This window comes from Vitis riparia, chromosome 4, assembly GCF_004353265.1.
Source record: "Vitis riparia cultivar Riparia Gloire de Montpellier isolate 1030 chromosome 4, EGFV_Vit.rip_1.0, whole genome shotgun sequence".
Taxonomy (NCBI): Eukaryota; Viridiplantae; Streptophyta; class Magnoliopsida; order Vitales; family Vitaceae; genus Vitis; species Vitis riparia.
Genome location: NC_048434.1, coordinates 16,585,781 through 16,603,429, shown reverse-complemented (window position 1 = coordinate 16,603,429; position 17,649 = coordinate 16,585,781). Strand labels below are relative to the sequence as shown.

General features: G+C 32.8%; 1 protein-coding gene across 1 annotated transcript; it reads right to left on the bottom strand.

The window, feature by feature from the left end:
* Window positions 1–231: 231 nt before the first annotated feature.
* Window positions 232–11,041, bottom strand: LOC117912909 (flavin mononucleotide hydrolase 1, chloroplatic). Its single transcript, XM_034827707.1, has 7 exons — window positions 10,738–11,041; window positions 7,075–7,150; window positions 3,368–3,419; window positions 2,019–2,133; window positions 1,868–1,938; window positions 1,560–1,647; window positions 232–768 (listed from the first exon to the last, which is right to left on the bottom strand). The coding sequence occupies exons 1-7, from the start codon at window positions 10,962–10,964 to the stop codon at window positions 663–665; spliced, it is 735 nt and encodes a 244-aa protein (XP_034683598.1). The 5' UTR covers window positions 10,965–11,041; the 3' UTR covers window positions 232–662.
* Between the last annotated feature and the right edge of the window lie 6,608 nt (window positions 11,042–17,649).

Sequence of the window (17,649 nt, the reverse complement as noted above, 5' to 3'; positions counted from 1 at the left end):
TTTTATTATTCAAATATTAAAAAAAATAAAAATATTTATTAAAATTAGTACCAGGGCACCCTAAAAATAACGAAAAAACTATTTTTCATAGTTAAATTCCGAAGCAAAATTTTGTTATTGAAAATAACATAAAAACTGTTTTCAAAAACTGGTACTTGAGGGCATCTAGGTACTTGCTCTCATATGTTGCAGAAACAACTTTGAGAGTTCATCTAAATAATGATCAAAAGAGAACTACTAAGCTGGTTGATTTCATTCCTGCTCATCAATAGGAACAAATCAGTCTGCATCTTATCCTTCTAATGCTTCTCTAGACCGAAATTTCAGATCATTATTATGAATTCATTCCATGTGCTTCACCATACAAATCGCCATTATCTTCTTCAAAGAGCTTGAGCAGAAAACGATTCCCAGCACCCTTACTCTCAAACTGATCACAAACCCACCCGAAACAGGGAAGATACAGTACAAACCGTTTCTCAGGAACGATGGTAACATCTTGAGAATTGGTACAATTTTAAATCATTCAAAGAATCAAGGTAATGAGGAAGAGAACACAAGGCGACTGTCACTTTGGAAGCTTGGCCAGAACTCAGAGAACCCGAACCAAGGCGTTAGACTGCAGGCTAGGCTGGATCTACATCGCCAACCTGTTGATCCGTTTAAATGTCAATCCCTAGTAGAGAGAGGTCTTGACGCAGAGAATCTGCATTCTTGAAATGCAGGCCAACAATCCCAACATCTTTGGCAGCTTCAACGTTTCTCATTCTGGCATGGTAGATGAAAGTCACGACTAAATTCATATCAAAATCAACTGGTATGGGTGACAAAAACTCGGTAATCATCAAGCTTAAACGAGTTGTGATTGCTCTTAAGCTATGTTTGGAGGGAAAAAAAAAAAGGCAAAACGCTAAAAGATTTTCCTTCCTCTTTTCCTTTCAAAAGAAAAAGTATGGAAAGTTGAGGATTACTTTCTTTCCCTCGAACTTTTGGAGAACCAAACATAACTTTAAGTCTAATGGGTAATCACTAAGTAAACATTAATAAATATATTGATAATTTTAATAATGTGGCTCAAGTTTTTGAGTTCCTTATTTTGAACAGTAAGCTCTATATTATGGGAAAATCAGTAGTTTGATCTGTTTTTAAAGATTTTGGGGAAGTTTCAGGACTAGTTATATCCAATTGATTTATCAAATTTGCTTCCAATGTTTTGATTACTGAAAGAGGAGCAAAGGGAAGACAATTACAGCAATTACAAGTTGATTACAGAAAGAGGAGCATAGGGAAGACGATTACAAGAGCGAAACACTAGGAAAAAAACAAGGTCGCATTGCAATTGGGTTCAAGATGGATTGAATATAAAAGGGTAGCTACACAGAGGCAAGGGTCAAGATCCATCAATTTGGACCACCATTGTAGGTCAGAGATACAAAAGGGTATTGATAGAATTGAATGTAAGTTAAAGATAAAAACATGGGAAAAACTGATTCAAAGATGAAATCAAGAAACCAATGCAGTTAGCTTCAATCAATTAAGAAAATATCATAGGAAATCACCTGTCATCGATGAAGACACAGCTTGCAGGCTCAACATCAAGATGCCTCAAAACTTCCAAGTAGAAATCAGGCTCAGGCTTCCGCTTTCCTGTAATGAAAAGTAAAAGAAATTATTTCTGACAGACAGCTGGCCCTTTGGAACATAAACATATTCAATAGAAATAAATTTCTGAGTAAACGAACACTCCCCTCACAATCGTAGAATTCCACTACAGTCTTTTCACGTAAAAATATTTAAATAGATAAATAAGTATAGAACTCTAAACACAAGAGAGTATGTGTAAACAAGATGAAACCGTAAAACATACCAATTGTACATGAACAAAATGTCCAAGATAAGAATGTTGATAACTTTAACTTGTCCTCAATCATTTCGTACCTAGAAAACCAGATTTCCCAACAATAAAAAACCACTCTTTTTCTCAAGAAGTAGTCAAAAGAAATTATATTTCATTTTACCATATAGGATAGTTGGTGAAAGCATGCATTTCATAGTTGTTTTGTTTTAAACCACGAAGCAATCCTTCAACACCTTCTATGTATGAATATCCTCTCCTCATACAATTTTTAAGGCCTGGAAAGACAGAAAGACAGAATCATTACCTTTACAGAATCAGGGAAAAAGAGAGCATGGACAAAAGATTGTACATCATATGTTAGAAGCATGAATTTTAATCATAAACAACACAAAAACTTAGGATTATTCCCAAGCATGTAATTAATGTCCATAGTTTTGACATACAATTATCTAAACTAGTTCCACATATTAAATAAATTATGACATTATGGAAGAATCTATGAAGTAATTTGTCCTCAGGTTTGAGGTTTACTTTAGAGGACAACAAAGAATCACAGTGATAAAAAATATGTAGACAGAGTTTATCTAAATCAATAGAAATATGTATGAGCATACCGAGGATTACAGTCATATTTATCACATCATGTCAGAGCTCTCATTCAATGGTCTTTGGGCCCTTCACCATTTTTGTTTTGATTAGAAACAAGATAGCATCAAATATTGCGAGTACAATGGATGAGATATCCTTCCACGATTTACAAAAAACTGATCAAAAAGCACAAATAAGTTTACACCTTTAAATGTAAGCAAAATAACCTACACATCTTATGAAGGAAACCAAACCAGAGTACAAGTGAAGACTGAACTAAACACCTCAAGAAGGTAATCAAAGGATACTACATATTTAGCCTCTTGATTGGCTAAATGAACCGGTTCTTGGTTAGCAACATGCAGGCCCCAAGAAAAAGAGCATCTTAAGTCACTTGCAGCACCGCCATCCTATTGCAGGATTGTGTGAACCAAGCAAAATAGATTGCAGTTAACACCTGCATTTTATGATGGCTGACGAACAAGGAAGTGAAATTGGAATTGATGTATAGAAGTCTCTAGTAGTTGCTGACAAGTAAAAATAGCAAAGTTCGCAGTTATTAGACATGATTATTGCTGCATGGAACCTTTATCAACTAATCGAGAAGATGACTACTAGAAAGTAGAAAACCCAACGTGAACTACTCTCATTACTGTTCATTAACAAATACCAAGCGACAACAGATATGTTTAAATAAACAGAAGATTTGCAGAAAGGGTTCTCAGAGTGCAAAATGGGTCAAAAAGAACAAATAAAAACATTACAGTGAAACGAATAGCATGACTACTTTCATAATTTCCACAAGAGATCATGTTATAATTCAGAGAAATTTGCAGGCATTGTCAAGAATATGCTAATGATAGTTGACACTAATGTGATTTACACTAAGAAACTAAATTCATGTAAAAGATTCTCACCTACCTTCCAAATCAAAATCCCGCCCATCCTTAAAGAATTTTCTGGCTAACTCAGTCTGAAAGGCAAGAAAGATAATGAACAAAATTAACGTAAACAGAAAACAAGAACCAATGACATATTAAGATAACCAAATGAGATTGTATAAGAAGATTTACAAAAAGAAACAAGAATAACATGCCTCCCAAGTACTTAAAAAGTTGAAGAAACTTAGATTTTGATGATTGTTACCACATCCTCTCAGGATATTGTCATATATATCCTAAGGAGCTGAAAAACACAGGTAGAATTGTGGTATTTTAGGACATTCCAATTTCAAGTAGGTAGCTTGAGAGTTCTGTGGGTAAGTGCAACTGGCAAAAATCTAGTCAGGTAACCCACAATTGGACCAAAAACATAAAGAGGATAGTAACTTTTGACCTGGTAATCAAAAACTGATTATTACCATATAATAACCATATCCCATTGACTAACTCAATACAGATTGGATGTGCACAGTAAGTTCACCCCACTGATATATATATGTATGTATATTTCGAGAATCTACAATGAGGAAGTCACCCATTAACTTTCATGGGGCTTCATCTTTGTATATGTAAAACTAGAGGATCCTCAATGGGTCTAAAATGGCCAACAAATAAATTGTATATGCGGATAGTGGAACTTTTTTTAATATTTACTTTAAGTGATTTACATACATGATATTTTTTCGAAGTTTGGGATGCATCATTCCAACTGTGTGTGAATCTGCTTGAATAATTTATGATTAGAACATTCGGTCCATGATTGTCAAGTCTCAAACAAGTTAGTGGTGATTGATTAATAATTTATATCTATCAACCCAACATTCAGACCCTAAGCGAAAGTGACAACCTTTTTAGTGGCCCAACCTAGCTTCTATAACCTATATTTAAATAAGTATACATGATTTTCTTTTCTTTATGTAGTACAATTTCATGCCTTTATATACTTGGTCATATATATTTCTTCACTTTGTCTTACAAGAATAAATTCTTTTTCAAAGAGAAAAAAGAAATCCTCCCATCATCTTGTCTAGAAATATGTAACAGCGAGAGAGACAAAGACAAAGGCTATCTTAGGTTTCTGAAAAGTTTGAGGAAAAGGAAATAGAAAGGAAACCTAAAGAGAAGAGAATGATAAGAAAAACTTACAAAATTTTTCTCTTATTTGGATGTTGATGGAAAAGTTGAAAAAAAGAAAATTAAATTGTTGAGAAATGCACTTTCCCTAAGCTTTCCTCAACTTTATTTAAAGGAAATGTGGACAAAAATCTTTTAGCATCTTCCCTTCTCTTTTTCGTAATATTTTTATTTTCCTTACCTTTTTTCATGATATCCAAACATGAGAACCATTTCCCTTAACTTTTTTTTTTTCCCTTTTCTTAGTACTTTCAGGTATATTTGGTTCCCAAAAAGTAGCAAGGAAAAGAAAAAAAAAACTAAGGAAATGATTTTCTCATATTTGATTTCTCTATGAAAAATATGAAAGAAAATAAAATATAATTAAAACTAGTTAGAAATTTGTTAGAACTTCTAAAAGTTTAGGAATTAGTTTTATTCTACTTTAGTGAAGAAATAGTTATGATAATTCAGTTTTATTTATTTGTATTTTAAAAAAGTTTCCCCCCCAAGTTCATAGGAAGTTAGATGTAGAGTTTGTTAATTCCAATTTTATAGCTAGAATTTAGCACATAGTTGTACATAAATAGGCATTTGTATTCCTATTTTTTCTTAATGAAAATATTAAGAATTTTTTCATTCTTCTCTTGAGCTATATTCATGGTATCAGACTTGGTTCTTTCCAAAGACCAATGACTTGTTTGCAATCTAGTTTCTTCAACAGATTATAGAAGATCAAGAGGAAGAAGTTTATATGACCTATCCTCCAAGTTTTGAAAGAAGATTTAGAAGTGAAAAGTTGTATAGGCTGAAAAAATCACTTTATGGACCAAAATAGTCACAAAGAGCGGTTTGACAGATTTGCTAAGTCTATTAGAAGTCACGAGTACAAACAAAGCCATGTAGATCAGACTCTTTTCTACAATCATTCTAGTGATGGCAAGCTTGTTATACTAAGAATGCGCGTAGATGATATCATCCTTACTAGAGATAATCTAGCTGAATTAGAGAGATTGAATAATTTTTTAGCTAAAGAATTTGAGATTAAGGATTTGGGAACCTTGCAGTACTTCTTGGGAATGGAGTTTGCTAGATCAAAAGAAGTAATTTTTGTGTCACAAAGGAAGTATACAATAGATTTGCTCATAGAAATTGGATTGCTAGGATGTAAACTAGCGAAGATTCCAATTGATCCTACTTGAAAATTAGGGTTACTAAAAGGGAGTAAGCGTGCTAACAAAGAATGCTATCAGAAGCTTGTGGGAAAACTGATATATCACTCTCATACTCGACCAGATATAGCTTATTTAGTGAGTGTTGTGAGCCAATTCATGCATTCTCCAAATGAACAACACCTTGAGGTAGCCTGTGGGGTTCTTAAGTACCTAAAAGGGAGTCCAAGAAAAGCCTTAATGTTTAAAAGTAACAATAGCCTTAAAATTGAAGCCTACACTGATGTTAGTTTTGGGCTAGTAGCACAACAGATAAGAGATCTACTTTAGATTACCATTCTTTTGTAAAAGGAAACCTAGTGACTTGGAGGAGTAAGAAACAATCTGTTATTACAAGAAGCAGTGTTGAAGCTAAGTTCAGAGCAACTACTCATGGTACTTGTGAACTTCTTTGGTTAAAGAAATTGCTTGAAGACCTAAAATGAAACTCTATTGTGATAACAAGGCAATTATTAACATAGCTCATAATCCAGTTCAACATGACAGAACTAAGCATGTTGAAGTGAGTCGTTACTTTGTCAAGGAAAAGCCAGAAGCTGGACTGATCTGCATGCCTTAGGTACCTACTAAAGAACAATTAGTAAATGTTCTGTCCAAGAGACTTCATAAAGGGATGTTTAATTGCTTAATTAACAAGCAAGGAATGATAGATATCTTTGAACTAGCTTGAGGAGAAGTGTTGAAGATGACAGAAGATCTACTTTAGTGCAAAAATAGTTAGGATAATTTAGTTTTACTTATTTGTATTTTAATATAGTTTGTCCCTAGTTTAAGGGAAGTTAGTTGTAGATTTTGTTAGTTCCTATTTTGTAGCTAGAATTCAACATATAGTTGTATTTTTTTTTTTATACGTAACACATAGTTGTATATAATCAGGCGTCTATCTTCCTATTTTTTCTCAATAGAAATAACAAGAAATTTTCATTCTTCTCTTAAATTGCACTCAAGATTTATGCATTTTTAAATTATTTAATTTTTACATGGAAAAGGGAAATTATGTCAAATGAGTTTGAAGTAGCATATAAAATAATTTATTAACTTTAAATCTATTTTTATTTTTCTTCACATTTTTTATTCTTTTACTTTTTCTCTCTATTTTCTTTTCCTCGCATTGTACCTCAAATTTTCCGAAAACCAAGCATAGCCTAAGAAAATTAATGTTTATTAGGCTTATAAAACTTTCATTCAATGCCATTTTCTTCTCTCTCTCTCTCTCTTTTTTTTTTTTGGTATTTTCTTGGAAATTCCTAATCTGGAAGGCGCCTAAATCCTAGACTCAAATAACAAGTATTAAGTAGTAAAAGTCCTAGGAAAAATTACGTAACATTGTTTCTAAGTATACCTCATTAATCAGTCCCTTTTCAAACTCGATCCATGCAGTTGGATGCTTGCATTCTAATAGTTCCTCCATAGGCATTCTGAACAGGAAAATTCAACTTGATCATCTAAACAATGACTTCCAGTCCAAGTAAATACTGATGGTGATAAGAATGAAGCCAACACCAGTCAATCCACAAAACCAAAAAAACTTCTAAGTAAACATGAAATCTGGGAAAATCATGACAGGATTATAATGTTTTTTAGGCCAACAGATCAAAATTCAACAACAGCTGCTTAAAGATTAAATTACAATTATAACTTCTGTTTTCCTATCACTAGTTGAAGTTACAAAAGAACTTGAAGCATAGGGAAAAAAAAAAAAAAAAACTCTTCCTCTTTCCAATATCTAAAATTTAGGAATAAAATTTAGTTCTTAGAATTTTCTTTTCTAAACAAAACACACTACGCAACACCAAAGTCCTAAAATGTACAACACTAATTTTGTGTTGGATATATGGAATTTGACTAGACTGCAATCAGAAATTCAGAAAGAATAACGTAGAACAATTTTCCATCCCTCAAGAAATGAAATTAGGATTAAGCAAAACACAACAAACATTCCACTAATTAAAGTCTCTTTTGTTTTTTTTTTTTTGGTAGGTAAAAGTAATTGTATTAAAAAGAAAAATATACACGATGTATACAAGGAAACAAAAAACAAAAAGGCACAGACACACAAAAACAACCACACCTTACGGATCTCCTAACCAATCTACAAAATAAAGTATCGACAAGGAGCCATCCCCAATATACAATCTTACCCAATCCCAAAATAGATACAAAAAAGAACTTTTTAAAGAATGATCTTAACATTCACAATTCCCAAAGGTTCTCCTATTTCTTTCCCTCTAAATAGACCAAAAAAGGCATAACGGAGTAACCTTCCAAGCCTTTTTCCTTTTTCTACCAACAGGAAAATTTCCCCAACTCAAGAGTAAGCCTCTCACCGAAGAGTGCATCACCCATTGTACACCAAATAAAGAAAAAATAAGTTGCCACAAAATACAAGCTTTCGGGCAATGAAGAAGAATATGAACACTCGTTTCTTCTTCCTCTTTGCACATGTAGCATCTATTAGGCAACTTCCACCCCCTCTTTTTGAGCTGATTTAGAGTCAAAATCTTGGCCCAAGTTGCCTCCCAAGCAAAGAAGTTGACTCTAACAGGGACCCAAGAGTTCCAGACTATACTGTGAGGGAAAGGGTCCACTCCCCTACCAGCCAAGGAGGAGAAGGACTTAACATAAAAAAAATACCACTCTTTGTGTCAACCCACTCCATTGAATCCCCAATATCCATAGAAATCGAATGATCATACAGCCTCTCAAAGAAGATGTCTACCTCCTCCAGCTCTCAATCATTCAGTTGTCTAATAAACCTAGGATTCCAGCTACCACCATCCCAAGCATCATCCACCCGAGCATCTTTAGAGGAAGCTATAGAAAAAAGGTTCAAGAAAGCATCCCTCAATGGCACATCCCCACACCATCTATCCTTCCAGAACTTCACCCTATTTCTAGAACCAACCTTGAAACGCATTCTAACTTTGAGATCCTCCCAACCATTTTTGATTGCCTTCCAAACCCCCACTCCATACCTCTCTCTCACCCCATTTGTGCACCAACCCTCATCTTCTTGCCCATACTTTCCAACAATTACCTATTTCCAAAGAGGGTTTCTTTCAGTTGCAAATCTCCAAGACCACTTCCCCATACTAATTAAAGTCTCTCAATCAAAACACTATAGAAAAGTTAAATCGGTAACATATGAGTCGGGTTGTAATATTCACTAATCACTTCCATGGGATGTTTATTGCACCTAGATATCTTATTTGATAATAACTTACTTGTATCACAAACAGCATTAGGACCTCAAATATAAAGGCAATACAAGGATGGTGTTATGCCATCTGCAGGTCTATCAAGCCTAACATCCCCCAATGAAGTATTATTTTCCTGCCTATAGAAAAGTACAAGCTGGAAAAACCAACAGACACAAAGGGTTAAAACAGTGCCTCAAACTTGATTTCAAAGGGGTAAACAGCATTTGTAGTTTCCTCTAATTATATAAAACAATGATTGTTATCCCATTATCTTACAAATTGCAATAATTTATTTGAGGTGTATACCTTTTGCAAGTGAACATTCATCGACATGGTCTATTTTTTCTCTAATAATTCCTGCAAAAGCATAAATTCTGATATGTAAATATTACTATAATGAAGATTTTCTTATCTTTCATCCCATCTAAAACAATAAAAAGAAAGTTTCTAAAAGATTGTAGTGTACCATTTGTCGAGCAAGTCACCAAACTAGTCAGAATACAAGTTACTGAGCCTACAAATGCTGGCTAAGTACATGGATAGAACTATAGGGGGTTTTACAATAAGTTGAATGGACTAGATGGTAAGAAAATAAAACTGGACAAAAAGGTCTAAGATGAATAGGTGCCTTGTAGCAAATAACTAGTTACCATAACTACGAATTAAATCATGGCTACAGGGTAAATTTACAAAGAATATCTCAATTCTCAAGTAACTACCTCATCCATCTTGATAAATACAAACAACTCACTCAATTCACAAAAATCCAAATGTTCAATCAATTTTGCATCTGCCCTACAATCCTTTTTCATCAATAACCTCTATTTAAGTTATATCCTATGCAAAGCTCACAGGTGACCTAATATTTCTGTATATTTCATATACAGAAATATAAAATGGGAAAAAAAATATCACCATAAAGTCAAAAGAAAACCCAAACAGCATCATGACATTAATTTGAACCAATGACCTTATCACGTGGGTTTCAACATTTTCCTTCATCAGTGTCGGATTGCACAGATACAATATTCCAATTCTACATAATCAAATTGGAACTAGAATTATAACAGAAAATGGTATGAAAAATAAATCAAAAATCAAAATCAAAATAATAGATCAAAAGAAACTACAAGTAAAATTTAGGGAAAACCCATCTACCAAAGGCAAAAAAACACCAAAGCTACAACAGTAAATCCACATACACACAATGAAAACCATGGGTGTGAAAAAAACCCATATGCATTTTCCCTCAGATTTGTTTGGCTCCAAAGAAATGGAATTTCAATTCTACATAATCTAATTGGAACAGCAATGAAAAATGGTATGGACAAAAAAAATAAAAATAAATAAAAAAATAAAAAAAAACAAAAGTCAAAAGATAGAACAGGTAAAATAAAACATGAAAACCAAAAACATGAAAAACCCATATGCATTTGTCTTCAGTGGTGTTTGTTTCCACAGAAATGGGATTCTAATTCTACATAATCTAATTGGAAATAGATTACAACAGGGAAAAAAAAAACAAAAACAAAAATCAAAACCAAAAGATAAAACAATTAAAATAAAAATGGGAAAAAACCATCTTGTCAAATGCAAGAAAACCATGGAATTGGCTACAACTCCACACACAAACAATGAAGCCAAAAATATACAAAACCCATATCCATTTTCCTTCAGTGATGTTTGGTTCCACAGAAATGGAATCCCAATTTCACATAATCCAATTGGAACTAGAACTCTAGAATCACAACACAAAAAACAGTAAAACAAAAACCAAGAAATAAAAAGAGTTAAAAAGAGAATACCTGAAGAAGACAGGGACATCATGGTAGAAAGGGTCTCTAACAATAGTGTCCATGATGTCAAATAACAATATGGGAAGCTTCCTGTTACCGTTATCGCCAGTACTAGTAGTATTGCTGCTGCTGTTGATGATTTTAATGGCCATGTTTCTGGAATTTGAGGTGGGGTGCTTTAGTTTTAGAGGAAATGAGACTGTTGCCGTGGTGGGTCTCAACAATACAAAAGCCATCTTCACGAAATCCAGAAACCAAAAAGACGCCCTTATTGCAGTGAGATATTCACGAGGATTGATCCATCTGGATTCAATCTGGGATTTTCTTTGAGTCAACAAAAGTAAGTTTTTTTTTTTTTTTTTTTTCATATGTTAATTATCTCTGGGAAATATAGGTAAAAAAAAATAGATATTATTTTAAAAAACAAAATTTATAAAATCTTGTTTAATTTCACTTTTTTGCAAAAACATTAAAAATAAATATAATTAAAAATTCCTATGATGTAATTGTCGTGTGAAATATATTATTATGAAAAATAATATATTTATATATTTTTATGATATATATATATATATGAAATATATTTTTTTGCAATATTATTATTATATTTTATTTATTCATTATTATTTTATTTTATTTATTCTATTTTTTTTAAATGATGTAATAAAATATTCTAATTTAATATAATTGACCTACTAAAATAATTATTTTCTAATAAATAAAATAAAATAATATATATTGTTAGATTTATGTGCTAATCAATCTAAGGTAAATCATAAAGAGATGGTGAATCGGGTGTTATTTTCTGTTTCTTTTTTACAAATTCAATAATTAAGAATGCAAGAAACAAATTAAATTATATGAACATCACAAGTAAAATTTTCTAATGAACAAAACCAAATAATTTGATTGTTAAAAATGTTATTTTTGCTCCCATTACTTAGGATTTAGAAGTTGAGGAAAAGTTTCATGAATCTAACTTGAGTTTGTGATATGGAACAAAGAAATATGGGATTCCCTACAATGCTCGCTCTCTCTAGAATGTAAGGAGAATGATAGTGAAAGAAGACCGAAACCTCAACCCTCATAGATTTATATGGGTCTCATTAGACTTAAGTAACTTGAACTCATCTTAGGCTTGAGCCACTTAATTTAACCCAAAACGAATCTTAATTAATTAATTAATCCAACAAGACTCCAATTAGCCTTGTCCAAAGATGTTGTTCACTAATTTTTGTACATCCTTACCTAATTACTAAAATGCCCTTTATGCATATAAGAAAACCAAAGCTAATCAAATCCTCATAAAATCATGCCATCAAGGTATATAGGCTTGAATATGAACCATTGGGACTTATAAGAAAATATAAGCTCCTTTATAATCCAATTCTAAAGTTGACTCATCATCTCACTACAATGAGTCATACTCTAATAGTTTATTTAAATTATAACGAGACACTAAGTATTCATGTTCATGACTTATTATCTATGATATACAATCTCCCAATGAACTAGTGTTTATGATCTAATAAGGTGAAAGTTATCAATTTTTCAAGATTACCTCTACTATCCTAAAGTTATAAATCTTCTTATTGTGTGATCAACTAATATGTTCTAGCTTATAAAAGAGTTTATTTCAAGTTTCAATTAAATAACTACTATGACCATAATTTACCTAAACACACATTGCCTCAAAGTCCATGAGATAAAGGACTTGAATCTAGCGTTTGTAGTTCCGGTTGAGCTTTCATCGGAATAGAGACCTGGCGAAATCGAGAGACTGAGAGGAACTGGACTTGGCAAGTATGCCCAAAAAGAAGAAGACATAGCAATCTGGGGGGAAACAAGATGAATGAATTTCCCTCCTTATGGCTTATATGTTTATTCCTGCATGTGTTTAAGTTCTATTAAGGAATCTATAATTGGGGGTGTGTAGGATCACTCTTCACCGATCTGAGTGTGGTATTTCCATACTTGTTGTTATCAACTTTCATCAATAGTGACTCAATCCATAAGGAATATATGATCACTTTAAAATCTCATCCATAGGTCAAAGTCACTACTAACTTTAGCATAAGCTCAATATTCTCTCAAGGTTGAAACAATAAAACATAACAAGTTGGTGAAGTCATAACAATCTAATAACCTTACGTCACAACTCACTATAAATACTATCCAAGGTATAGTTGTACACATTAATGTCCTCACCATCGGAACCCTATCCCGATGGCTAAAATCAACCATCATTCTAATTAGGAGGTAGTGCACTAAAACCTCTAATGGATTATCTAAGTCAACAAATTGGTTGTGAACAAATCATCTAGTTGCAAGGAACTCATGACTTGGATTATTCGTGCAACTCCTAAGACAACCAAATCATATAAAATGCATGAGATGCGGGTCATAACACTTATAAAGAATAATGCACATAACAAGGATAGATAAAAGTGCAATTAGAATATAATTAAATATATAATAAATTCTAAATTTGTTACATTATGTTATGCTTTTAAGGTTTTATCCTAACACATAGTAACTTGATAATTTAATGATTATCTGATAGTCAATGTTATGAATCATTGTAGGCCTTACCTAGATCATATACACTAGTGCACTAACCACGAGAAACCCATATCGATGACCAAGATAAGTTATTCTTCCAAGATAGAAGATAATGCACTACAACCTTAAATGGATTGTCTAAGTCCATAATCTAGTTGTGAACATTTTATGTGTTGGGATAGAATCCTAGAAAGCATGAAATAATGTAATGGATTTATATTCATTAATAAAGTTATTTATTTATGATTTTGATTCCCTTGTAGTATCATTTTTTCATTAATGGTTATATGATCATTCACACTCAAATCACTTGCATTGTACATGACTTTGGTGCATTAGGAGTTGTATAGAAGATCTTAATCATGGGTTTCTTACAAGATGATAAGTAGTTCATAGTTGGGTCATGGACTTAGGCAATCCAGTAGAGATTGTAGTTTACAACCTCTTAATTAGAGGGATGACTTATCTTGGTCATCAAGATGATTTTCCCATGGTGTGTGCACTAGTGTGAATGGTTACACATTAGACAGGACTTACAATGAATCGTGACATAAGCTATCAGGTAGTCATGATTCATCAAACTACTATATTACATAAAGTCTCAACCTTGAGAGGATATTGAGCTTATGTTGAAATCAACATGAGACTTTGATTTATGGGTGAGACCTTAAGGTGGTCACATATTCCCTATAAATTGGGTCATTATTGATAGAGACTAATGACAACAAATATTTCCAATAAAGATTTCATAATATTTATTGGGATTGAAATAGTGTGTCCCATTGGGTGATTTTAAGGACTTATGATCAATAAAATTATGACCATAGTAATTCCTTTAGTAAAATTTGACATATGCTCTTTGTGAGTTAAAGTATGTTAATTGATCACATAATAGGAGGATTTGCAACTCAATGATTAGAGAGTTAATCTTAAAAGGTTGATAACACTACCTTTTTAAATTATAGGTATCACTTCATAGGGATCTTCATGTAATAGATAGTAGGTCATAAACTCTAACTTTGTCTCATTGTAATTACATAGGATAGTGGAACGCAATTGACTCTTTTTAGTGGAGTGCCAAGTCAACTTCAGAATTGAATTATGAGGGAGCTTGAATTTTCCTATGAGTCCTCATAGTCCCTGCTCGAGCTTTGATTACATGGTGACACCTTTATTTGATGGGTTTTGGGTTTATAGTTTAAAAGTGTGTATAAGGGTTGTTAGGAATTTGAGGCTAATCCAACCTATGATAATCACCCTAGAGGGGGGGTGAATAGGGTGATGGTCTCTTTTTGCAAATTTAAACAAGTGTATGCAAGAGACAATTATATGCAAGTATATAATAATCAATATATAAAAAATTGCATATAAATTAAAGAGTAGGGAAGAGAGAATGCAAACACAAGAGTTTATAGTGGTTCGACGCAACCCGACCTACATCCACTCTCCTCTAGATTCAATCCCGAGCTTGAGGTTCCACTAATCCAAGGCTTCCAAACCAAGCCTTCAAGCAATACAATTGGATTATGGTTCCAATTCATCCTCTTGGACTTTTGGCTCCAAGCACCCTTTACACTTCTCAAGAGATATCCCACTCTTGAACAACCCCTCAAGTGATACCTCACACTTGAAAAACTTCCTCTTAAAGATTTACAAATGAATGATCTCTCAAAAATCCTAGCATAAGAACTTTAAGCTCAAATGATACAAGAAAAACTAGGATTGAATGGTGCATTAAAGATATGCAAGTTTTGAAACAATGGTGCACTCAAAAATACTCTTACAAGGCTCAAATATAATCAAGAAAGATTTGGGAAGGTTAAGCTCATGAAATAATGAAGATTGGAATCTTTTTATAGAAGAAAAAAAGCCAAACTAGCCGTTGGGGGTTCGACCGGTTGAGCTAGGGGTCGACCGGTTGACTAGTCGTTAGCATTTAATGTTTGTCAAGTGATCGTTGGGCCTCAATCGGACCTCAACCGGTTGAGGTTCAACATTGATCGGGAAGAGAAGGCCATTGGGAGAGAGATAAACTTTTTGGCCTCCCTCAACCGGTCCTTGATCGGACGAGCACAACCGGTTTACCGGTTGAACCGGTTGAGCCATTTTTTGGCTCAACACCCAACCTTTTTCAACTTAAAACCTTTTAACACAAGTTTGAAAATCATTTAACACAAGGTTTTAGTTGAAAACATGAAATCATCCAATTCTTAAGATATTTAAAACAATATTACTCTTGAATGATTTTGGTGCATAAATAAAAAATGAAATGCATGAAAGTCCTAGTGCACCAAAAATCTTACAAAGAGATCTTATGAAGCTTTGGTCTTGAAAAACTCTTCTCTTTGAGGTGGTCTTCTTCTTCATGATTTCTCCTTGGCTTGATTTGTCTTTGTGATTGCCACTTTGGAAATCGTCTTGCCTAATCACATTTGAAATATGATCATTAGTTCTAAACTTTGTTTTGTTATCATCAAAATTAAGATTAACCAAACCTTGGTTTCATAAGGGTGTTTTGGAAAAAATATAAGGTTGCATTATATATTATGAATGAACTTTCTGGATCGAGTTAATTAATTAATTAGAGTCTAATATGGTTAATTAATGAATTATAATCCAAGTGGGCTAGACAAGGTGACATGTGTCCATTTTGGACTTCAGTCACTAAAGCTCAGAAGGAAGCTTATAAATACTCCCTTAGGAATTAAAGCTTTGGTCTTTTTTTCATTCATCTTCCATAAAGAGAGCAAACCCTAGCCAACCTCAAGAGAGAGAGAGCGAGAAAGAGAGAGAGACTCATCTTTCTCTTGTGCTAAGTTCCATGAAGGGAGAGATCAGGTGAAAGATCATTGGGTAGACAAAATCTACGATGACTATCACAAATTTAACATCTCCTTCATATTGAAATCAATATGGGAAAATTCATATCACAGGTATTCCTAAACCTCTAAGTCTAAGCTTTTTAATGGTTTTTGAGACCATTGTTTTCTATTATGATAGATCTAAAGAGCCTTAAGAATAAACGCATGCACCCTATATGATCCAGTACCAAGGAACATAGTAATATAGGGTTCCCAATAACTGGTATTCGAGCCTTAAACTATGTTCTTGCATGCTAGATTTGTTCTAGGGTGTGCTAACTCTATTTTACAGGGTTAATTTTATTCATTCCATGGCCTAAAAGGGATTAATGAATGTTTATTCTTAATCGTTCACATATTGAATGTTTCTTATTAATTGTTTACATATTGAGAATGATTGATTTTTTTTTTTTTGTTTTCTCTTAGATTAGGTTGTAAGCTTCGTGGTTAGGAGCATGGGAATTTCTTTTTGTATCAAAATTTTTTCCTTGTGGTTAAATTGATTATAAACTCCATTTTGAGGAGTATAAGGCTTTCTTTCTATTTGTAAAAGTTTCATTTTTTTAATCAATCTTGTAACCCATGGAGAGCATGGAGACAATCTATCTAGCCAATCATAGTGGATTTACAAACATTCTTCAACCAAAAAAGGTGAGTTTTCAAAGGAGATGTAGAAATTCATTATTGGAATATGCATTCATAAATAGAGTGCTTGAGGCTTAGATAAGTGCTTGAGTGGCCTTCCAACGATCCACAATGCTCAAGCAACCATCAAGCGGTGCTAAGGCACTTAAGCATTCCTTCCAGCACTCATGTACTACAAATGATAGTAGAGGCAACAAGACAATTTCAACAATTTGGGGAATAAATGCAATAGATTAAGGTTTTCTATTCTAACCCTATTTATGGTTGCAGTTTTGATTTTTGGTAAATTTGAATTCAATCCAAATTAAGTTACCAAAATTGAAAAAAAAAATCCTTAAAAGCCATGGGGAAATTTATTTATTTCATTTTATTGTTTATGCTTTTGTTATATTGCATTTGTGGCTTTAAAGAAAAGTAATTTTAGTTTTTCTTAAGAAAAATAAATTTCATGAGAAAACATCTTTCAAAGTCATTTATGTAAATTGAATGTTGCTTATTCTAAAATAATATTCCTTTTGGATCTAGCCTTTGGTTTGGGATAAGTGGTTCTCTAAGCTCTTTTCCATAAAAGAAGGAGAATTACACCTATGGTGGTCCTTTATGATCTTCTCATAAGAGAAAGAGGATAGCATCAAGTCCTTTAAGCTCTTATCCCTAAGAGAAAAATTATGCTAGATAAGGATAGTTCAAGGATAAGGAATATAAGAGCAATTATATTTTAACACAAGAGTTCTAATTTAGGAAATAAATAATAAATTTGAAAAATCTCATAATAGAGAATTTATTGTAAAAAAGGTTACAAAAATTACTTAAAGTCTTTTATCTTTAACAAATTAAGTAGGAAAGGGCCTTA

Excerpts from the sequence above, each read along its gene's own strand:
- LOC117912909 (XM_034827707.1), bottom strand. The coding sequence starts at position 10,964 with ATGGCTTTTGTATTGTTGAGACCCACCACGGCAACAGTCTCATTTCCT. Across the intron at positions 7,151-10,737 it reads GATGTCCCTGTCTTCTTCAG|AATGCCTATGGAGGAACTAT; the intron begins GTATTCTCTTTT and ends TTTCCTGTTCAG. Across the intron at positions 2,134-3,367 it reads GCGGGATTTTGATTTGGAAG|GCCTTAAAAATTGTATGAGG; the intron begins GTAGGTGAGAAT and ends CTGTCTTTCCAG.